Source organism: Ornithodoros turicata, chromosome 2 (genome assembly GCF_037126465.1).
Source record: "Ornithodoros turicata isolate Travis chromosome 2, ASM3712646v1, whole genome shotgun sequence".
Taxonomy (NCBI): domain Eukaryota; kingdom Metazoa; phylum Arthropoda; class Arachnida; order Ixodida; family Argasidae; genus Ornithodoros; species Ornithodoros turicata.
In genome coordinates, this window is record NC_088202.1 from 5383438 (window position 1) to 5408463 (window position 25026).

General features: G+C 46.0%; 1 protein-coding gene across 2 annotated transcripts in view; it reads left to right on the forward strand.

Moving 5' to 3' along the window:
• The window catches only part of LOC135383030 (integumentary mucin C.1-like), a 73527-nt gene that overhangs the window by 33645 nt on the left and 14856 nt on the right, over positions 1-25026 (forward strand). For both annotated transcript variants that reach the window (XM_064612663.1, XM_064612662.1), the window contains 2 exons: positions 14352-14732; positions 16961-17008. In XM_064612663.1, the coding sequence (XP_064468733.1) occupies positions 14352-14732; positions 16961-17008 (429 nt within the window). The remainder of the gene's footprint in view (positions 1-14351; positions 14733-16960; positions 17009-25026) is intronic.

Consider the following 25026-nt stretch of genomic DNA (forward strand, 5'->3'; position numbering starts at 1 on the left):
TATGAATGCAAGCGCTCAGAACGGTTTCAAATGATAGCAATTAAGACAGAAGTTGAAAGTCCCTTTGGAAAATTCGATTTTGCAACACGCGGGACACGGTGCCCGGCTTGAATGCGCTCCGCGTATAGGGCTGGCAAAAAATTCACAGTGCGCCTAGCGATAAAGTCCGACTTTTGATTTTTCTTCTGTGCATAGTCTAAGGAACTACCTACAACATATAAAATTTTTGAGGCAAGTTTTTTGTGGGGTTTTTTAGATAAAGGCTTCCGAAATTCGTCATTTTTCCGTGGTATGGTGTTACTGAAAGAGGTATCGCTTACGTTCCTGACAGAGTAGAGCAACAAATTATACATCATTCGATAGCCACATGAACGACAAATTAAACGGCATAAAGCCCAGTCTTATCCGTTTTGTACATCGTCCGCAAAGCTGCAGTGAATATGGTGTTTTTCGGTACTCTGAGTCAACTTTGATATTTTTTTGCAGACAAACAAAAACCGATACAGCACTGCCAACGAAGGATCCTATTGTGCCCTAAGTGGTCTAAAGCCAGATCAAGAAATTACTATAATGCGAGAAGAAATGGCCCTGTAGCGAACGCTCAAACCCGCTCGCGACGACGTCGCCTTATGAGAGGCAGTTTTTTCCTCCTCTCCTACTTCCCGAATCGCGCAGCGCAGAGGACACGGAAAGCGTTTATTTCTCCTAACTTACCGATGGGTTCAACATATATTTTTCCCGTTCATTCGAGACATCAAGTGTACCGGATTGTTCGATTTGAGATGGAACTAGCCACTACTAACAGAAAATACAAGCAAATATAAGGGTACAAATACATATTGAATGATTTCAATGGATACTCCATGCACCGCCCTTACAAAAACATTGATTGTCTTTCGAAATGAATAAGTCGGTAGAACATTAATCACCGAGCCATGAGGCTGTGTGTAGAAAGTATCAAGACTGTCTACCACCCACGTCACCTTTCTATGGGCTATTGGAACACAACTTTCTGTAGAACGTCTACCGGCATTTGGTGACAGCAAGTCTACCTACTGTCTGGCCGAAGTCTATCCACCAGAGATACCTTGGGCCACGGGCCAGGCCCCCTCCATTTCTTCTTAGTTTTCTAAATGTGTGGTTCTAAAAATCATATTGCAACTGTACAGGATACTGTGAAAGATGTGAGGCAGACAAGTGCCAGTTCACTGCAAAAAATATTCCGTGAAAAAAACGTTAAAATGCATGGCAGCTGTATTAATTGTGAACACTGTGACAATGACAGGAAAGTGTTTTCGAGATATACGACACAAACTCATGAAATTCACATGTCGCTGTATTCCTACATTACGTGTTCACCCCATCGATGGGACCGTGTTCTTGCTGTTTAATGGTTCACCGTTATTATGATCGGGCACTGTATTATAGGAACACGCACCAGCCTGTAAAAATTACGGTCTACCATTTTATGGAATCATATTCGGCCTGTATCATTATGAGACACCCGCACCACATGTTCTGTGTTCATAAGACAATATATTCACTGAAGTGTACAGTGCAGTAACTTTCTGCAGCACGGCAGCTTGCAACGGCTCCTAAAATCAGAACAAAACACGAAATTAGGAACATTGAGTGGTAAGGCATACGAACAGACAAGACATATTTATGTATAAACTGAAGCGCTCAACACACTGTTTGAATCTGTGCACTTGAAAAAGCACAATGCACGTACGTGGACAAAGTACGCGAAAGCACAGAAGTATGTCTGTTGTGCCTACCCTGTAGTATTCAGCTTATCCTAACGAACACATGTAGAAGAAGATGCAAGGAACAATATCAAGACTCACAAATAGGGACTCAAAAGCACAGTGGTTGGGTATGAAATTTTAGGAAATGTGGACCAAATAGAAATAATCAGCATCAAATGGCAGACTAAGAAAGGGCTAACGGGATACCTACCTTTCAATTTACCCCAGTTTGTAGAGGAGTGATAGAACGCAAACAGGCATGCCACTTATTGTTTACCGTTGGGGGTGCTTTGTTCCTCTTTCTGTGCTGATGTGGCCAAAATAGCTGTGAAATAAAAAGGTCATTTTTCAACAATCCTAATTTTTCATGCTGTACCATGTCAGGTGCTGAACTGCCTTCAAAGCTTCATGTGCAGGTCGGCCATCTGTTCATGAATTAGATAAGGCCGCTAATTTTCTTGTGCCACCGGAACTGGCATAATAAACCTAGCTGTCCACAAGTGAATGTATGATAACCCAGTTGCCCAATAACACCATGTTGCCTAGAGCAGCAGCAGCAGGTTTTTCAGTATCTGTGAAACCAAGGAATAGAAAGACAGAAAAAAAGAAACATTTGAAACACATGGCCGTGAAACTTATTGTCACCCCAGGGTAACTATGAACAATACAACCACGAATAGAGCGGAGTAGTTGTGACTACGTGATAACGATTTATAATACGATGAGTGTAATACATGAGAACGCATACCATTGCATGAATTGTAACATATAAGAAACGTTTGTGGCATGCACTGCACATCGTAGTTGAAATACACTCCGAGCTGAAGCGCCAATGCTTTCTCCACGCTCCATGCAGTCAGAACAATGCCTGAGAAGTGTAGCAGTGATGACCCTATAAGATAGAGATGTTACTATAAATCTATTGCAGTGGTGCAAATGCTTTGAGGGCCCAGGTTGCAGCTGCAGCACAGACTCTTGTTTTGTGACAGCATACTTTCTTTCTGTTGCACAAAACAGAAATATGTTTTACAAAAACAAGAAGAAATGACCACTGCAAGGTGCCAATACGAGGCAAAGAAGACTTCAAAGAAATGGAAGTACTCTTACCAGGGTAGTTTCATTTTAAATCGAACAACGTGTGAAAGACGTATTTTTTAGTTCGCCCAGAAAAAATATATGTTAGATGACAGCTCAAACGACGCAAATCGCGCCACGTGCGACGCTCGTGCGTGGAGTAGTTTCCGCGTGGGAGAGGAGGAAAGTCTGAGGCTGCTTGAGCGCGCTTTCTTCTGGACCGACTTTGACGGGATCTAGCACCGCTGATTTTTTGCCTAGGAACTGGTGGTTTTTTGTGATTGTAGGCTGCACCATAGACACCGTCGACAGCTACCCATAGAACTCTGAGGGCCACAGATTTTCTGTTAAAAAATGCCAAACTTCGCGTAAACGTTCAAAAAGGCCAAATTTTGTTAACAATTTGCTTCATGACGGAACGTCTGATAACGTCGAGCTTAGTACCATTCGATAGAACGTTGAAAGAACTTTCGTGCTGTATAAAGTTCATTTTTCTCGGTCTAGTGCTTTCTGTGTATTAGCTTGAGAATCTCACATGGTAGGCGAAAATTGCCAATGTTGCATCTCAATTTTCTCAAAAATACCATCTTCGATTTCCTTGATTATTTTTGAAAAGGTGGCGTCATATCTCTACTTTAGACCCCAAGTGAGACAATCTTTTATTTTTACCTGAGAGACGCGCAGCGATTTTTTTGGTCAGGCGTGGTCCAGGAGACTGCAGCCTTGCGCGCCCCATCGACGAGCACGCGACCTTCAACCTCTTCTTTGATACAGGCCTCCCGCTGACGGAGTAATCAATGACCGCACTTCGTGAGCTTGTTGTAGTATCCCCAGAGCATTACTTTACGTTTACCCAATGGTCTCCCAGTTCCGTCAGGCTCATTCAAACCATGGCAGAGTACATGAGTTGCCTGTGCGCCCTTGACGAGAAGCCCCAGTTCGCGAACATACCGACAAAGTAGTGAAAAGAAACGAAGCGCTTCGTAAAGATCTTTATCCAGTGGTAACATCGTAGCTTTTGTTTCAGGTTGCCGCCAGTCCCCCAGGCAGCGCGAAATTCATATCCTTTTCAAAAAAGAACGTTGCGGAAGTTTCGAAAAACGTAAGATGTGTCTATTGCGAGACGCCTGCAGATGATGGCTGTCACCATTGGATTAGCATCATCCGAAAGCGTTACAGGACCTTTCACATATAAAGTTACTGGGATCAAGCGCATTTTTCGTCCGCCTAGTATCGCAAAACCACGAGTGGTACGCGAAAATTTTGTATGTTCGATCTTAATTATTTCTAAAACGCCAGGATATTTTTCACGATTTATTCCATAGGGGCAGAATTATACCTGTACCTTGCGCTGCTGGTAAGGTAGGTACCTTTTCTCTTTTTGATTGAGATGCTGGGCTACCTTTCCGTGGAGCGATTTTTCCACACAAAGGCGCTCCTCGTATGTTTACGAGCGTGCTTTGCTTCGTAATCTTTGCTTTGTAATTTATTGCCCAGATGTTGCATTCTGTACTTATTTTTTACTTATGGTACGTATGTTTATTTTTTCCTTTGGAGACGCAGGGCAATACTTTTGTGGGCGCCTTGAACTTGCTATTACGCACTTTCATGGAAGTCGCACGAACGACGTGTGCGTATGCATGTGCCCATATTCACTATTCTCCCGCACATGTGCTTGAGGCAATGCACATACGCACACTATGAGGCTGTCGTGCGAGTTAATATTAGGAAGGCAGAACTACGGCCACAGGGGAGAGAAAGTTACAATACGTGAGAATACAAATTGCCTGGTTGCAGCCGTCTCTTAGCTTGGGCGCAATAAGTGATAGTTCCGAAGCTGTGCATGCTACCTTTAATTAGTTTTATGCCCCGTAGCGTTATTTCGGAACCACGACGAGTACTATATACAAAGCCCGTAAGACAGCTGTGATGAGAGTATTTGCTGCTCTCAAGTATAACACGTTCGCCCTCCACGAGCTGTGTCAATGCCACCGTGGGAATCAAAATTTCCGACAGAACATCGCACAACTAAAATCCCTCGTTTCCGGTAGCCGTAGGTACCTTAAACCTGTGTTGGTGTGGTCTTCAATAATCCTTTTGGCGTCTATGCGCTTGAACCCAGTCATTTTATATTATGTGAAAGGTCATATCTAAACCTATCGGATGATGCTAATCCAATGGTTGCATCCATCACCTGCAGGGGTCTCGCAATGGGTACATTTTAAGTTTTGCGAATCTTCCACGACGTTCTTTTACCAATGAAAATGATGTGACTTTCACACTGCTTGGGGGACTGGTGACAACCTGAAACAGGAGCTACGATGTTACCACTGGATAAAGGACCTTTACGACGCGCTTCGTTTCTTCTCACTACTTTGTCGGTATGTTCGAGGACTGGGACTTCTCGTCAAGGGCGCACAGGCAACTCATGTACTCTCCCACGGTTTGAATGAGCCTGACGGAACTGGGAGACCATTCGGTAAACGTAAAGTGATGCTCTGGGGACACTACAACAAGCTCACGCAGTGTGGTCATTCACTTCTCCGTCAGCGGGAGACCTGTAGCAAAGAAGAGGTTGAACGTCGCGTGCTCGTAGGTGGGGCGCGCAAGGCCGCAGCCTCGTGGACTCTGCCTGACAAAAAAAAAAAAAAAATCGCTGCGCGTCTCTCCGGTAAAAATAAAAGATTGCCTCGCTTGGCGTCTAAAGTAGAGGCATGACGCCACCTTTTCAACAATAATCAAGGAAATCGAAGATGGCATTTTTGAGAAAATTGAGATGCAACATTGGCAATTTTCGCCTCCCCTGTGCGATTCACAAGCTAATAACACAGAAAGCATTAGACTGAGAAAAATGAACTTTATACAGCACGAAAGGTCTTTCAACATCCTATCGAATGGTACTAAGCTCGATATCGATATCCTCAGACGTTCCGTCATGAATTGGTAACAAAGTTTGGCCTTTTTGAACGTTTACGCCGAGTTTGGTATTTTTTAACAGAAAATCTGTGGCCCTCAGACTTCTGTGGGTGGCTGTCGACAGTGTCTATGGTGCAGCCTACAATCACAAAAAAACTCCAGTTCCTAGGCAAAAAATCAGCGGTGCTAGATCCCGTCAAAGTCGGTCCAGAAGAATGCGCGCTCGAGCAGCCTCTGACTTTCCTCCTGTCCCATGCGGAAACTACTCCACGCACGAGCGTCGCACGTGGCGCGACTTGCGTCGTTTGAGCTGTCATCTAACATATATGTTTTCTGGGCGAATTAAAAAATACGACTTTCACACGTTGTTCAATTTAAAATGAAACTACCCACCAATAGCAGATGCGTGGTGTTGATGGTCCTTACTCCACAGCTGTTGGCCCAGCTTTGTGCTAAGGAAGGATTTGATACCTCACTCAGTAATGCAAACAATTGAACAGTCATATAATAATAATTAGACACAAGAAAATATGCAACATTATACAAAAACTAAATATATCATAAAAAACAAACATGAAAAAACATTGTGCACCCGTTACTTCTTACAAAACTTTTGTCTGCACTTTGCCGTATGACTGACAGACAGGAAACAGACAATGGAGAAAATCGCCTGTGATTGCCTAGCTGCTGCCTTTAGAACTGCTTGTCTGAATTAAAGATCATACACCCTGCACTGACACAACCTTCAGATGTCAATCATACTACACTGATCTTTGATATTTTCATTTGCATGTGTGTCACCAAGAAATGTGTCAATGATCATATTATCACATAACTCTCAGAATCAAGATGGTGCATGAGAACTTACAGGGTGGAACGAGGTGCAGACCTCATAGACTTCATTAAAATATGCACAGACCGGCTTCAACACAAAGATATGTTGTCCTGGGGAGCCATGTTCATCACGGGTGCCCTATTTGGCCTTCAGCAACTTTCGTGTTTGCGGCTTCCATCCCAGTCTCCTTGGGTACATGACAAAGATACGTTATGTATAGATGAATGTATTTGGAAGTGCCTTTGATAGTCATAATGGTATACTTGAGGTATACTTGCATTCACAGCAGAGTACATACTCGTTTGCTGCTTGCTTCTTGTCTGTATACGCCCAGACCCTGTTTGGTAATAAAATCGACAAAGGGATAAGTCCACAAAGGTATTAAAAAAGGGCGTATACAAGAAGACGCCTGAAAAGGATCAGGTGTAGTGTTGCCAACAAATGACTCCCAGGCCAGGCGTGTATTCGTCACCTCCAGTCCACGAGTCTGCAAGCATCTATAGGGACCGTGCGACAAGCTGGTGGCGCCGCGATGCGGTCTCCGGAGAAAGTACCTTGCGTGATAGCTGCCGGGTAGCTAGCTTTCTTTACATGTGAAGTGCGGGCGTCTTTTTTTGCCACACTGGAACTGTTGCATCGCTAACTGTGCCAGCACCTAAAAGAACTCTTCATTAGGGATCAGATGTTTCATTTCTCGTGATTTCTATGCTTCCAATACCACCGAGGGCACAATACTCGCAGCGAATAGCTTTTGTGACGCGCGTTCGACCATTGCATGAGGTGTGTACAACATGAGCGTATATATAGTTATTTTGTTCTGGTTTCAATGAAACTGAACGAGGACCTGCAAAATGATCAATGATTTACAATGAAAGATGGAAGTCACTGAAAAGGTTAGCCAGCTGTAGGACTCGAACCCACATCTTCTGGATTACCGGTCCAGGGCTCTACCAATTGAGCTAAGCTAACACGCCTTCTCAGCGACTTCCAAGGTTGCGTCATCTGAAGGGACAAACCAGTCACTCTCTCTCACTCATCCTTCTTTCACTCTTACATTTTTGCACACTCATACACACATTCATACGACAGGGATCGACGCAAGCGGCAAATGTTGAACATGAGAGAACTGATGTTCTGAGGCTGGAACAACATAGAAGGGACAATCACATACAAGGCCTGAAGTTGCCTAAGATTTTAACGATGAAAGATGGAAGTCACTGAAAAGGTTAGCCAGCTGTAGGACTCGAATCCACATCTTCTGGATTACCGGTCCAGGGCTCTACCAATTGAGCTAAGCTAACGTCAGTTAATTTCTGAGGCAACTTGAGGCCTTGTATGTGATTGTCCCTTCTATGTTTTTCCAGCCTCAGAACATCAGTTCTCTCATGATCAACATTTGCCGCTTGCGTCGATCCCTGTCGTATGAATGTGTGTATGAGTGTGCAAAAATGTAAGAGTGAAAGGAGGATGAGTGAGAGAGAGTGACTGGTTTGTCCCTTCAGATGACGCAACCTTGGAGGTCGCTGAGAAGGCGTGTTAGCTTAGCTCAATTGGTAGAGCCCTGGACCGGTAATCCAGAAGATGTGGGTTCGAGTCCTACAGCTGGCTAACCTTTTCAGTGACTTCCATCTTACATCGTTAATTTCTCAAGCAACTTGAGGCCTTGTATGTGATTGTCCCTTCTATGTTGTTCCAGCCTCAGAACATCAGTTCTCTGAATGAATTACACTTCCCACTTTCGTGACGGTGAAACCCCGCTGGATACTGCATCACCGTCAAATGCACCGACCAAACGGCAACCTCTTTCGAGATGATGATTGAGGTGTTTCATCGCCAGTGCCCAGAGCCGATATTGCTCCCGGTAATATGGTTCACGAATCTCACAGTGAGAACGGAAGTTCTACGTTGTCCAAAAGGTTTTGTATTTACGCACCGACCATTTCACAGCTGTCGTGCCGCAAACCTACGGCGGTAGCCGAGGTAAAAACTCATAATTTCTTCTTTGAGGATCGCTTTAGCGTTATTGTATCTGAAGATACTGGAAAAACTGCAGTACAAGTCAGACAATAAGTTGTGACCTTACGAGTTTATTTGTATGGATAAAACGGACACACGATGTAGATTTCAGTGACGAAGCTATGTGTAAGCAAAGAGGACGAAAGGAATACAAGACTCAGTCAAAAACATTATATTACAAATGGCTGGAGTCAGAGAAATACACGTATATAGCCTTCGGTAGCAAGCCATGATTTTGTGAGGCGTCAAATAACCATCCTCTCGACGCATCACTTACAGGTGTTTTGACCAGACAGACGCGAGTGGCTGTTCTCCTTCCGCACTGTTACATACATTATAAATGCGGTGGTTGCTTCTGTGCAGTTTGTCTCCATTCTCTTCGTTCGCGCCCCAGAAAGGTTCCACATTATTTGCAGTTCGAAAATTAGCCCTTCTGATTACAGCGGTCGCCACGCAAGCTACGGTTCCACTTGAGAGTGCATAGAACGGGCGGCGTGGTATCACGTCGGATACTTCCAAGACCGCCACTGGCGGCGCTCTCGCGACGGAGCAGCGTGCCATCTTTAGGTGTCGCACGGTCCCTATAAAAATAACAAAGACATGAAACGTAGAGATACCCGAGCCAACATGATGTGTGCGGTTTTACACAGTCAGCTATCAAATGAAAGAACTGCTCAACGTACGCACTGTTTTTAAACAAATGCAACAATCTTAATTATGTTGCCCCTAGCAAAGTGTTCACTCAACCCGTATTTTACTGCAACACAGACAGCACTGAGCGTAATCAGACGAGTGAATTTTATTACCACGCATTTATTTCTGTCCCACATCTCCATTGTGTCCGTCACTCATACGCAACGACATTCTGCAGACAAAGAAAACGGTATTCAGTTGCTGTGCTCCACAGCCCTACAGCATGCGATTGTGAACACAAGCCGGAACAAATAGCAAAGCGAAGGACAAGAAAGAAAGAAAACTCACCCCTGAAACTGGAAGTCCAGAGAGCAAAGGGACGTTGCCTCCCTGCCACAACAGGGCTCGTTGTTACGCCATCATCCATTGCATTGGACAGGATGGAGGAACTGCCTCGTTGACCCAAAGCTTGCAAGACAAAATATGCGCGATGCCGGGCAAGAAATAACTTACTAAACTTCTAAACACCTCTGTAGCGTGATCCAATCCTCCTCAGGTAACCGAGGATGCGGCTGTAGAGTATGTACACTCTAAATCCTGTGACGGATATGTGCCAGTTAAAAAAGTTCCCTCAGAAAGTGCAGCCGGTACACAGCCGTAACCGTCTGGAAGCAGCCGTAACGGTTACCAAATGGCAAGCACAGCGATCCTCATCGCCAAATTTCAGCAGGTACAAAGCAGTCACGTTGGTATGAAACGGCTTTGTGCCCGCTGAATAATATGTGTGCCTCCTGAACCTTGTACTCGTGTGCTTGTTGAATAATGCGTGTGCCGGCTGACCAAGCGTGCCTTCGTTGGAGCGTACTACGTTGTTCCGCGCTCCGCCGGTAAGGAGTGACACGGCACAACGTATTCTCCCGCAGTACGTTCCTTCCAGCTTCCCGCTTTCTTGACGCTGTCTGCGTTGCAACCTCGCGTTTGAGAAGGATGACACCTTGCTTTTTAAGTACAGGTCTCATGTTTGCTTAAGGTAAGCCAACCTAGCTGTGATGGATCGTACGGCGCCTGCGTTTTACTCGTGTTTAACAATCGAAGTACATTCTGTTGCAGACGGTGGACGCATTGCAAATGGCGGCAGGAGAGGATCGGCTGCATCGGTGAAGCGACGATGTACATTACAAGCGAGGTTAATTGTATTATTTCGTTATAGGTGACCGTGCGACTGTATCGATTGCGAGGAGGTCAGTTACAGAATGGAGTACTATTCCAGCATTAACGTTGGAACAACACCAGCGTGATATTCACTTCGGTTTCTTTACAGGTTGTTTCCTGTCTCAACGGTCAGACATACGCGTGAAAGATTGCAACTGCTTCTCAAAAGGAATTGGTGTCTGTTGCCACTTGTTGGACAATTGTTTTTCGGCCATTTCGTTTGAGGAACCGTCGTGTTCATCACTAAGGATCTTCATTGAGCTTTCAGTGCCAGCCTGTTAGAAGTTCCGAGGATTGTGTGTTCGGCGTTTGGAGGACTGCCTGGTGCATCGGATCATTGGATGGGTTGTGTGTCCGTGCAACGTGTGCTCCATATGTGTGTGTTGGGATTACTGAACCGTGTATGCTTTCCATTCGGCAAACGATGATGTGCTGGATGCAATTTAAAGGTATGTGCAAGCCAATAAAATTTGGTGTTTCATGTTCGATGTGCTTGGAGCATTTTCTTCCTTGCTTTTTCTTTTTTTTGCGAAGCGTGGAGGTAATTGTTCTGTTAGGGAACTCGAGAGGCGCAATGTGTTTCGCGTATTAGTGTGTACAAGTAACCCTTCGATACGTCCGGTACACTGTGGCTCCTGGCGTCAGCAGGGATGTCGTACCAGTTACTTCAGGGGGCACATGGCACCTGCAGCTTTCGCAGGCACCGCGTTCCCCTTGAAGTCATGTGGCACATTTTCTAAAAGATGTGCCACGTCATCGGACGTCAGAAAACGTCATAAATTGAACGTCATGAAGACATCCGGTGGCTAGTGATTACTGATTGGTTCCCATGAGGATGAATTCGTTTTCTGAGCGATGATTGGCCGTTTTCAAATTTGCTCGCGAGCGCTCGAACGGGCGACAGCGCGGCGGCTGTGCCGGTTGGAACCTGCGTCCGTTCCGGACGGCTCGTGTTGTGTAGCGGTTGTGTTGGACTATGAGTTCTGATTTTTCCTGTTTAAAAACGCAAGCTGTATCATGTGAGTGTCCTCGAACAGTCACAGCTGCCAGGGAAGATGCCTGCGCAACATTTTTGCTCTGCTTCTTGGTGTAGAAACTATTCGAGCGTCCGAACGCCTCGTACCCGATACGTGGTCAACGACTGCCGAGAGGTAAGTCATTTGTCGTTGCTTGTTGCCTTACAACACCGCGTTCACTTCGTGTATTGTGAATAAGTTGCTTAACAGTTACCGGAAATCGGGACCGGATTACGCGGTGACCGATACAGACAGCGTAGCTTTGCAGATACGATGGTAGGCTATATTTCTTTTCGTGAAACAATATCATCTAAATGTTATGATTAAATACACGTTCACGTCGTACTGTATAAGGGTATGACGCTACTGTAAGTCTGATTCTCGGTGATTTCACTCGACAAGTTTCGTCCGACGCGTTCACGTAGTAGCTGCTCTGTACGTAGCGCCAAAGCCAAGATTGTCATGCTAATCGGTCTGGATATATCATTGTGAAGTAGCGCAATAAAAGTTATTTTTTGTACTAAGGTCGCTCATCACACCCCATGGCTGCGAGCTCCTCATAATCCTACCACCGTTCTTACTTTTCGCGTTCAATACACCTTTATTCTTTCTATTTACATTGCAACTTTCACATGCATAACTGTATATCTGATACCAATTTTTTTCATCTTGCAGCCACTGAGCTCCAGTTCCCAGTAGCAGTTCTTGCCAGAGCAGTCCGACATTATCAGGCCTCTTCAAGCAAATTCTGGAGCAACATTAATGTCATGTTGTGTACGCCTTGCTTGCATAACCGTATGTCGCACAATAAAATACTTCATGTAACAAAAACAACCAAGGCTCCGTCGTATTCCTGAAGCTCCCACTGCATTCCGATAAACGCGAAAAAAAAAAAAAACAGTGCATGGAAGAAAAAAAGGAACAACAAAAGAAGACGGGAAGCAGAGCAGAGAGGAGGAAAGTAGTGAGACAGAAACGAATAACACGTCATTTACGTCATTCGCGACATAAAGAATAAAAAAGGAAAAGAAATGGGGTGGCTAGTCCTCACTCATTGGTCCAGCTCGGAGGTCACGTGAGTTTTCAGGTACAATAGATTTCTACTACAGCTTCGTGCCCCTGGTCCCGGCGGCCGTTTCAGCACAGTTTCGAAATAGCTCGCATCGGCCGGCACGGCGTCCGTCATCTTGTGTTCCGTGTTTCGGTGGTGTCAATCGGGAGAACAGTTTGTGATTCTGCGCGTGTTGTGCTGTTTCTGGACAGACTACTATCTGTTACAGTATATCAACTCCGGAATTGGAATGCTTCGTCGGTTGGAGAGTGAAGAACGCGTTCGGGCGCCGTCGGATTTTTAGGGCTGGTGGCTGCGCCCTCTCCCGACACCGTTCCCAAATGGGCGCGCCGAGGGCTTCGCACCTATTTTCGTCTCACTGCAGCACTCTCGCACAGTCGTGTTTTCTTTTGCCTGCTTGTAATGATCTTCCATTCATTCAGACTAGGTTATTCATGGGGTCAGTTAATCTCGTTGAACCTCACTGTTGCAAGGCACACGGTTTGTAGTCACTCTGTCGTGACAGCACCAAAAACGAACTAGTTTGATATTTTTTTCGCACAGCACAAGACAACGCCATGTTACAGCTCTTCGCATCTCAGTCAAAACAAAGGATGAGCTATCTAAGTTTAACTTGATTTTGGACATAACCAACAATGAACTGAGAAATTCGTTGGTGTATTAAATCGCTATCAAGGTAGTGTCCGCGTTTCGTAGTGCTTTGGTTTGAGGCATGCATCGTAAGCGGAGCTTGGGCAGTGAAACGCTATTATTTTTTGTCTCTTCGGAAATAAAATGCTCCGTGCAACCGCCTGCCAGGGACCCTTTGCGGACACTCACGCAACAAGACCGCTGTGAAAGGTCTAGCAAACTGTATTTTACTGCACGTCAAACGCAGCACATGGACGAATTCCTTTAAAATCCGAAGCTCAGTATTTGCACCCTATATCTGTCTTCATTTTATATTTTTGTTTGTATTTTTTAAATTTATGCATGAGCACCCCTCCTTTGATATTTTATTGGGTAGTGAGAAATAAATCGGGAACTTGATAACTGCTAGCAGGCATTAAAATGCACAACGCAGTCTTAAAGTAATTTGCTTCTCCTGTGCTCGTCCTCCGCTTGACGACCGCAGGATGTACGCAAATAACAGTCACTGGACGCTCCTATGATGACAGCCTGTGGACCTCCTCCATTCATCCCATCACGGACGAGGACGTGATGACACTTTGAGGACATCCTGAGGACCGCGTGTATTCTTGGGGCACATAGGCCTGTTTTAACGAAATTGATTGTCCTGTACCAGACATCAGCAGTAACCACAGGCACCCTATTCACGTCGTCCGCTCCATGCTGCAGGCAACGTTGCATGGACGTCGGAGGAGGTGCAACATTTCCGTGAGCTCGTGCTCCTCTCTCGCGGCACTTTTTTTTTTTTTTTTTCAATCGAATGGTCGAGTACAGGGCCAAGACTTGCACCTGCGCCGAATCGAATGCCGGGACTTGCTCCGTTTCGACTAGTTGAAAAAGTGCAGCCCAATCGAGCACACTTGTAGGTGACTTCTACTTGTACATTTTAGTTAGGCACCTCCAAAGTTTCGTGCACAAAGCGATACACGGCTAAGGGTCAGTGACACTGACCGGCCAGCCAAGTAGGTCATGAACTAGGTCTCACAGCAGTGATGCGACAGGAAAATCCGAAGCAGTTAAGCATTCTTTACATCTACTTAGTACCACAAAAATGAATGAGTCGCCTTGTCGGAATATATAATGTCTCTTGCTTGGCTTTAGCTACCGTTCATAGTGTGTTACTGCATGCTCTATGGTGTATAACTGTTTTGTCCGCACAGTCGTTCTAGGCGCGAAATCAGAGGACACCGAAGAGGATCTCCGCGCATCCAGTGCGGAAATGGCAGAGGCAACGACGACAAAGGCGACCAAGAAGCCTCCGACACGATCCGCTACCACTCCGGGAAGCACTTCGCCACACAGTACTACACAGAGCACAAGCACAACGTCTACGCGTAGGCCGAAGCCTAGAAGAACGACAACAACGTCAACGAGAAGGACGACGCCTAGAAGGACGACAGCAACGTCAACGAAGAGGACGATGCCCCCAAGAACGAAAGCAACGTCAACGAGGAGGACGACAGCTAGCACGACGGTAGAACCGACGATGACGGGAGAAGGTACTGCAACAGTGGTGACGAGCAAAGACAGCGATCAACCAGGCAGGTCTACGTACCTTTCTGAGCAATACAATACGGGATAATGCCTTCTTTGCCGCCTTTCTATTTTAATATTTATATCACCCCCCATGATTTAAGTTATCGTAGTGTACAACTATCAGGAGAGGGCTCCAAAACATACAGGGTGTCCCAGAAAACGTGTCATTGAATAATAATAATAATAAAAAAGTACGCCCCCTAGAATCATACGGTCAACAGCATTTGTTCTTAGTAGGTACCTCCTGATGTGAATGCCATGTACCCTAAATTTAACTATGAAAATATTTGCGAACTGAACTCGGAAATTTGCCAAGTAAAGGTCATCAAGGTGAAAAACCGGGCGTGTTGGTGTTGATCCTGCATGACGAACTAGCACTGGGAACGGGACAGAGAGAGGACCCTCTAGCACCTGTCCTGTCGTCTCCTCTCTCTGTCCCGTGCCCAATTCACCCAATTCATGATAATTGTCAGTGATATTCATGAGCTATCCCATCGGAAAAAATAGCTGAACATCATGCTTTTCGGAGCACCAGACATAACGCGCTACGGCTTTTTGAGCGCAATCGCTGTCAGTCCGACGGAAGGAGGTTCGAAACCCAGCCCACACAGTGATAGTAGAAAAAGTGACAGTTCCTGAAATTGGGAGAGGGAAAGCATGATCCCCGCAAAAGCCGGACGCGATAAGCCATGCCGGTGTTATGTCTTTCTGCGGTGACGGTGTGGGATGGGTTTCCAACCTCCTTTCGTCGGACTGACAACGATTGCGCTGAAAAAAAGGTCGTACGCTAGCTCCGTTGAACGTGATGTAAAGCTATTTTTCTGACGGGATAGCCCCTGAATATCCCTGTCAATTATCATTAATTTGAGTAAATTAGACACGCTCTTCACATTGGTGGGGTAGAAGAAGGGACCTTTACTTGGCGAATTTGCGACTTCAGTTCGCAAAAATTTACATAATTAAACTTGCATTACACGATATTCATATCAGGATGTGGCTAAAACCTAGCAAGAACAAATGTCGTTGACCGCATGATTCTACGTGGTGTAGTTTTTTATTATAATTCAATGACACGTTTTCTTGGACACCCTGTTATTCAAGTTCAACATTCAACATTCGAGGTCATATTGTTCTATCGTCAGGTCTTTGCCATTTTCACACTGTCGTGCGAAAGAGTATTGCCAGGTGGATTGGCAACGCGGAGATGACGTTGCCGTATTTTGTTCCTAGTATTGCCTTGCGTGTATTAGGACTTTATTCAAGCCGATTTGACAGATTAGCTTCGCCCTATGCAGCGGAAAAGGGTTCTGTCGCAGTTTTGAGACTGCTTGTATTCGCACTTTTAGCCCCCTTTTCCCTACCCGTTTTGTATCTTAAATGCAAGAGATTTCCCAACCACCCCTAGCACACCTCTAACATCCACCTAAATATCTCCCAAGAGCCCTAGATAGTTGGAAACGGTAAAATCTACTGAACTATGGAGCACAAAGGAACGACACAAAAACAACACACAACGCACGGTGCGCGTTTCAACATGCCACAGGAAAATGGAGAGAAACGTGGCCGCATCCATAGCACTAAGTGATGCTGTTCCTCGACGGTATGCTAAGAATTTTATTTCTTGTAGCTTTTTTATAGCCTCACCGGTCGAAGCTGTAACATCCGTTATATGTACAGCTATGTACGAAACGTTGAACAGCAACTACACTGCAGAATATCATCCTCAGACAGTAAAAAGTGAAGGGAGGTTTTGCAAGACGTAGGTTACAGCCTAAAAATAGAGAGTGCATAGGACACCGTTCCTAGGAGCTCGTATGTTCCACCATCGAGAAGCACGACGACGATCCTAATGACGCGGTTGGTGATAATGATTCCGCTGACATGTGTCGTTGTTCCTTGAATAAACACACAGCGTGAGTAGAGGTGGACGTCCACGTGATGCCGTCTTAAGGACGCTGTGCGTGCATATTCGCTGTACTCGCGAACACATTGCGGACGCACGCGTATTTTACTCGTAATCTGCAGCAACATCTGCGGACAACAGCTGCTATAACCTCAACCGCCCTCACCTACAGTCGTGAGCTGTTTGACAGACCAAAAAGTTTGAGCATGAACATAGCCTAACTATTGTTCATTGCACGCAGTGCTTCCAGCATCCCGCAATAAAATGAAAAAACACACAGAAATTGATTTTCTGCGTGTTCTTGTCATTCACTTCAACTTCCCCTTTCAGCGTTTACTGAAGTCCAGACAGAAGAAACCACACAGCCCCGATCTACACGTAAGTTTGTTTTTATTAGAGCGCTGCATAATGTTGTGCAGTACATCAGTGCGTCTGTGGAAGGAACGATTGTGTAGTACAGGTGCTATTTTGTGGTCGTCCACGTGTAGCTCCCATGAAATACATCGTGGGTGTTCCGAGTATCGTTTAGGTTCAAGGCGTACCTCTGCTCGAATACACGTCAGTTGTAATCTACAGCAAATCGGCGTAGATGAAGGCGTCACGCATAATCTCACTGCCTCCGGCATAATAACTCACTGCGTGTATGTGTACTTAGGTTGTGCTTATTTGCTGTGGATTAGGACATTCAATCAATCAATGAATCAATATATTCATCAGTACCATGGGGGCAGCAAGAAGAGAAGGAGTGCTTAGAGGTGTTCGAGAAAAGAGAACAGTGTTGGGCAAGTGACGTAGGAGATAAGCTTTCACCAGTGGCGTAGCCAGATCTCCAGGGGGGGGGGGGGGGGCTCGATACGAAAACTCTCCCCACTGCCCCCCCCCCCTAGGCTTTTCCTAGGTCCGCCAACATACACATTCTATTGCCAGCTGCCTATTGCGCACACCGCAAGATAAGAGATGCAAATCTAGACTGTTTTGAACGTTCACAATGCGATTACATGAAGGCTGTTATGACCAATGAGGCCCTGTCACCAGATTGGAAGTATTTTGATACGCTCATACTTTGAAAGCCATTCAAGAGTGTAGACAGATGCAGGAACTGCAAGAACTTTCGCGATCGTCACACTGGTCCCCCTTCTTATACGTTATTTTCTCCTCAGATTTGTACGATATGCGTGGGTCGGCCCGTGGCAGGTAGGGGGGGCTCGAGCCCCCCCCCCCCCCTAGCCTCCCCGTGACTACGGCACTGGCTTTCACTACATTTGCAACGGTTGCATTGTTTGAGAAAGCTGATGACTAGGCCAGCGATGATATCATAAGCACGCTCCCAATTTCACGTTCACGTTCTGGTAGAATAGGGTTGATCCCTTTCTCAGGGATCAACACCAGCCACGCCACCTCAGAAGGTTCAACGCTGCACGTATAAGGCTTCCAAACTACTGTACCCGGACACGTTCGAGGCAACTAAGAATAATGGCGCTGTTTGAAAATGATCAGCAGGCGCATGATTTAGGTCCACGGCTTTCATGGTATGTGTTGCGCAGCGACTTACCGCGTTTGGCGTCTCCATAGTGTAAATCGAATGTCCGACTTCTATCATGTTTATTCCGAAACTATCAAGCACGCGCATTCAATTCCCCTTCGTCTATCTCTCCACATCGTTGTTCTCTTTATAACACCTGTGGAGGCGGTGCTGTCCAACAACGCTACTTCGCCTCTCACTTTAAGATGTACTTTCATTCTGTCCAAAATGAAGTCTGCTAGTTTCCTTGGCGTCCTCCCACGCGTTTCACGTGCTGCCTCCGCTAGTGTTACAATTTGGGTGCCCCCGAGTTTCGGATTGGGCATTGTCCATATTCTTCGACGTTCTGCTCGTTTGGTGTTTGGAATTCGAACTCTTTTCCCCCGTCGTCGACTAATTGAGAAGGAACCCCAAAACGCGCGACCCAAGTTGAGACGAAGGTACGTGCTACAGCTTCTGCAGATGAGTCCCGCAGTGGAGTCCCTCTGACCACCTCGTATACCGATCGATCGAAGTGCAGAGCAACCAATTTCCATTGGATGAGCTCAGGACCAACGACGTCTGTGCGCACTTCATCGAGCCGTGCGTTCGTTTAGGGGTACAACGACTGCGGGCCGGTAATGTGCCTGTGGATATTCTTTTGCCCTCATGGGGCGCAATATCTTGTCCGAGAACGAGTGTCTGTGTTCCCTGACGGCCAGACGGAGCCTGCCGCTACGAGACGCTGCGTCGCTTAGATTCCAGGGGCGACATACTGGCAAAATCGTTTTTACGGCATATCAGCATGGCTCCGCCTTCATCGGATGGGCGCATCCTGCTGACCCATCATGGTTGGGAAGGCTAGCGCCATTCGGTGAGTAAGATTCCGTGCCTGCGCGAGGCAGGGAGACTCGATTCGGGATGAGAGGAGTGTGCTGCACCAACGTATCAACCAATCCGACCACAACGACGCGTCGTCTGCTATGTTCTGCGGGCTCGGCGGCATATTGCACGGTGCTCGCCCATGGTCTAGAGCCCTGCTCGGGCCCACTTTTTTGGGCCCGACCCGTCCCGGGCGCATCGAAAAATGACCTGGGCCCGGACCTTCATATTTTTATGCGACTGGGCCCGGCCCGGCGTCTAAGCAAATAAGCCCGGCCAAGCCCGGCCCGGTGACTCGGCGAGTAGATCACGGCCTAGTATTTCCAGCCGCGACGTAAACGTTCCTGGCGATTATCAAACAAATTTATAAGGAGAGAAGACAAACATACAAGTGATGGCGGTTTAACACCGTAACCGCACGAGACCAAATCAAATCCAGAACGCACGCGGGCATGGGCACTGTCAAGATTTTGCGGAGGAAGAGGATGCTGTCGTCAAACTCCTTCTCCCAGTCCGTACCCCTCTCACCAAGCTTTGCCAAAGTGATTGTGAAATACGTGAGGAGTGAGGAGCAATGTAAAGTGGGTTTGAGAATGTTCTAGATGGTCGAATCATATGCATAATGCAGTGTCCTTTGCTTCTCTTTGCAAAATATGCACATGAATGACGCAAGCGCATGATGATATGATCTAATGCATCTCCATTGTGTGGAATTAGCTGCGTGGCCCGGGCGGGCCTGACTCTCGGAAATATATTTGTCGGCCTGGGCCCGTCCGCGGTGGTGGCATATTCTAACGGCCCGGGGTCGGCCCGGCCCTGAGCACACAACCAATAGCAAGCCCGGCCGTGCCCGCGGGCCGGGTCGGGCCTGTGAAGGGCTCTACCATGGTCTCTCAGGGATGTCTTGTCCCCAACACGGGTGTTTTTCTTTTTTTCCCCTTCTCTCGGCTTTGTTGTGACTCGTTCTGTATGGAAGCAGTTTGAGAGTCACCGACAATAGAGCTGCAGCAGATGCCTTCTCATTGAGATAAAAGCGGTGACTTCGGGTATATACGCCACTTGTTTTTCCATTATCCTGTAGAAATGCATTACTGACAACACGTGCGTCTTATAACAGCGGGAAGTTCGGATTCTTGTTGTATACACCACTTGGCATGCATGGATCCGATTGAAACTTCATGTAGATACGTAAGTGCCGGCGCACCTTTCTTGTTTGCGATGCTGCGTTTGTCTCCACTGAGCGCAGCATGAATAGGCTCCGAGGGTTATGTAAAATTGGTCACCCAACATCCTATTTTTGCCTGCCTTGTTTCTTCTGCGTTTTATAGGTCACGTTGGTCTCTCTCTCTCACTCGCCTTCTTTTTCAGCTCACAGTTGTTTGGTGTATTTCTCTTGTAGCCATGTCATAGAAGCTATGTTTCCCTTCGAGCTCCCTCTGTCATGGATCATGACAGAGACTACCTGACTGACCCTGAGAAGTCGCATTCAAGGAAGGGAGATTATCCAAACAAATGCTGTGGTACTCAATAGCTCCGATCGTATCAGTGGAAGTAGAAAACTGGTTGCGTAAAATCATTTGCATGCACCTGTGCTTAGTGTGAGACGAAGATATATTCCCGAGGCTGCGGATGTGTAAGTGTTCAGATCGTAAGAATTGACATCCGAGTTCGGATGACAGGTCTCGATGGATGAAGCTTCGCTGACTACCATCGTCTTACACAACTCGAACTAAACATCGTCGTCCTTGGGCGCCCTCGATCCATACTTTAAATGTCTCCAGAACTACACTGGAACCGATAGAAGTGTCTCACGTGGTTGAAGATGAGGACAGACGTCACCAAGTCTTCAGCAGAAGGAAGAGGGCCTGCAGAAACGAGGCGCCCTACAGGGCTTCAGAAGACCCTGAGCACAACGACCTAAGATGTCGCCATTGACACAGTTGACAGCGTAGCCTCCAGCAGACACGACAATCCACAGCGAGGTGGGAACGATGAAAGATGGAAGTCATTGAAAAGGTTAGCCAGGCTGTAGGACTCAAACCCACGTCTTCTGGATTACCAGTCCAGGGCTCTTGCCAATTGAGCTAAGCTAACACACCTCCGCAGCGACTTCCAAGGGCGCGTCATCTGAAGGGACAAATCAACCACTCTCTCTCACTCATCCCCTTTCACTCTTACATTTTCCTCATTAATACACACAATCATACGACGGTATCGAAGCAAGCGGCAACTGTTGAACATAAGAGAACTGATGTTCTGAGGCTGGAACAACATAGAAAGGACAAACAAATACAAAACATTATAATTGAGGCTTTGTATGTGTTTGTCCTTTCTATGTTGTTCCAGGCTCAGAACATCAGTTCTCTCATGAGGTGGGAAAGCTTACCACACAGGAAACAGCAGCCCTCTCGCCGTAAGATATTTCTCCATTCTTCGGAGTCAAGGAAGCGTCACAGTTCTCGAAGAGATGCTCGCGAGATTTACACAACACTTTCGTAACGTAAAAGCGCTAAAAACAGGACTAACACAAGACACACACAACATCGAGCGCTCACTTTCAACAACTTATAATCATTGCAACAGGAACTCCCTTTCAGATATCGAACTACTTTCCGAGCTAACACACGTCTTGCCCGCTTGCTCAATCAGGCAAGCCTCACAGATCTCTCAATCTCTCTGCTTTTTATACCTCCCTCTTATCTCGGCTTTATCGAAAATGCCACCACAGCCGCACTCTCTTGTGTTTATGTGCAAGTTACCTTGTTTACTATTTTTACAATTTTTATGTTCTTTTATGCGGGTGTTCAGACATCTCCCTGTTTGCCCTATGTAGCTCTTCCCACAACTCAATGGAATCTCATACACCACTTCTTGTGCACATGGCACCTGAGCTTCCAGACGCCTAACTGTACAACCTATTCTTTTATCTCTGTTGATAACTCCAGGTAGAGACGACAGTTTTTTATTGCGCCCACACACTACCCGAACATGATGGCTACGTGCCATCTTGATCAATCTATGTGATGACCCATGGATATACGGAATTACAACAATCCTATCCCGCCTACCCCCCGTGTTATCCATGTCTCGCCCTGTTCCCTTAAGAACCCCACAACAAACACTATATCATTCCCAAGGCGACTCGGCGTGTTTCAACCTTTCTATCTGTCCCCGAAAGAGCTCATCTACAGGGTTATTCTAGCAAACGTTACACATTTCGATCGTACTATAAAAATAGAAGACTCGGTTTGGCCCATCCAAAACTTTGTAGGCTGATAGCCACTTGTCTGAAGTTTCATTCAAATTTTTTGTAAGTGATATGGTCATGTAGAAAAAAAATTAAAAATCAAGCAAAATTTCGCCCCATGCATTTTCAATGGCCTATTCCACACAAACACCGCCATTTTTTCTTGTGTCAGCTTCCCATTCATATCACTTCACACAGGTGGCGCTGCCTACAACGATGTTACATGCCAATTCTGATGTTATACACCAATCCTCTTGTTCCAGTCTTGTTCTGTATGCTGGTGCCACCTGTGTGTGGTACAATGAAAATGAAGCGCACACAGGAGAAAATGGCAGCTTGTGAGTGAGATAGGCCATAGAAAATGCATAAAGTGGAATTTTGCTTGATTTTTAATTTTTCTTCCACAGGACCATAGTGCTCACAAAAAATTCCAACAAAACTTCAGACAAATGGCTGCCAGTACGCAAAGTTTGAGGTTAGATAAACCACGTCTTCTATTTTTACGATGCGGTAAAAATGTGTAACGTTTGCTAGACTAACCCTGTACCTCATGTCTGCACGACATGGACAGAGCTGCTTTGATAGGCCCTAGGACCGCACCTCTTTTCACTGTTTTCGAAATATTTGAGTCGAATGACATAACAGGTTTATTTGACCTTTGTTGGTAGCGCCAACAAAGATGGTCTTCTTTGACGATAAGCAATAAGTCAAAGAATTGTATTTTTCTTTCATGTAAAAATTGCGTGGTGAATTCCAGCTCTGGAGCCATGTCTTTGAATACCGAGATTATCACTTCTCTGTTCACCTCATTACATATCGTCAGCTATCACCAAATACTCGTCAACGTATCGGACAATTCTTACTCCATCTATCTTTTTTCTTCTCAGGTTTTCCTTGATAGACCTGTCTACTGCAGCTAGGTATATATTACTTAGAGCCGGCGCCACCTTTGATCCTATACACACCCCTTGCTTTTGGATGAAAATTTGTTTTTCATGTTCGATGTTCGTTGACGTTAAATATTTCCTGTGAAGACACATTAATTGATCACATCCCATGCCCACAGCATTCTGAAACCTTACACTTCCAAACTCATCAATACAATTTATAACCTCCTCACACATCTTATCAACCAGTAAGCTGTAATATAAATCCGTTATATCGAGTGAAAATACACTATTTTTCTTAGGTCCCAGTGTTTTTAACATCCTGCACACCTCATCCGAATTTATCACCATAAAGGGAGCCTTCACTGTCAAAAGAGATAACCACTTTTGTAGAAATGTGCTAAGGGCAATCTTCCATGTCCCCCTCTCGGATACCATTGCTCTAAAAGGCAAACTCTTCTTGTGTGTTTTCACTGAGAAAAACACCTCGAGAATAGTTCTCTTCTTCTAGATCCAGCTTCTTTGCTAATTGTTCTTGACCCCACTAGACACACCGTTTTTTTTCTCTCTCTCTCTCTTCAACCTTCTCCTGTCTAGACGGTCTGCCTTTGACTTCTTTGAAATTATTTTTCAAGGCCGCTGTTGCTCGCTCATTGTAGGAAGGCTGGTCCAGAACGCAGAAGCCTCCTGTCTTGTCTGTCTGCAGGAGTCTGAGGTCTTTCCCTTTCAATTCTCTAACTGCCGCCCTCAACGCTTTTTCTTATGTGTTGCCGTCCTTCTTTCGTTGAAACACATCAACTGCGGATGAGATGAATCGACTTTTTTCTTCCTCTGGCAGTCTGCTCACAATTTCGTGGACCACTAGAAAGCTGCTGACTTTATCGGTCTCCAACCGAGGTGCATGTTTCGGTCCTTTTCCCAAGATCTTCCTGGTGTTGTCACTTATATCCACTGCACCTACATGTTCCACTTTTCCATGTGCAACCTCACTACGAGTGGCTTCTTTCTTCATTCCTGTACTTCTGTACTCTTGCATAGCCCTCCTCCATAACGTTTCTGCCAAGTCGTTAGACAGTGTAATAAGGTGCTTGTGTTGTGTGTGTCTTGTGTTCGCCCTGTTTTTAGCGCTTTTACGTTATGAAAGTCTATCACCAACAAGCCCAAAGGGATGTTTTAATGAGATTACACAACACGCATGATGTTTCGGAGATGCTTATTGTGAGTGCCGATGCTGAGGCCGGCAGCAGCGTTCTGGACGTAGAGATGCGAGGCTCGTCCGACCCTGTTCGGATTTGTTCCCGATATTCAATTTCTGTCTCCAGAAACTCCTGTAGTTTGACAACTTGCCGACTATACCCCTGCGGTAGCATGTGTTGACTCCATGCATCTGAGCTGGTCGTATTCCAATTCCAATTCTTGAGGAAGCTTGTGCAGTAAGGCTTGGTGAAGTGCGACGCCGTATACTCACTTGTCACAACTCCAAGACTCTGTAGGTTTCTTGCCCTAACTGGAACTGTCTCATGCAGTTCTCGTAAGCGCCTTGTATCGCCGATGTATCTAACAGGCTTGAGCTCAAACAGTGACCCTTGATGTTCGTTCACAAGGAGCTCGCTCTTGCCGAATGATTGTCGCAGGATGTCAACTGCGTCCTATAATTGTCGTCCATGATGTAATTCCGGCGATGGCTCGAGCGACTGGTCTGGTGGTGAGGAAAACGAAGTAATTCATCTTGTTAACGTTGGTAAACCGAGTTTTGTCGTGAATACTTGCTCGGAACTGATACGGAAACCCTGGCTATGTGGCCAAATCACCGTTTAAACTGTCTTGCATTAGCTTTCGCAGTGAGATTCGATCACCGTTCGGCGCGTACCGTTGAGCC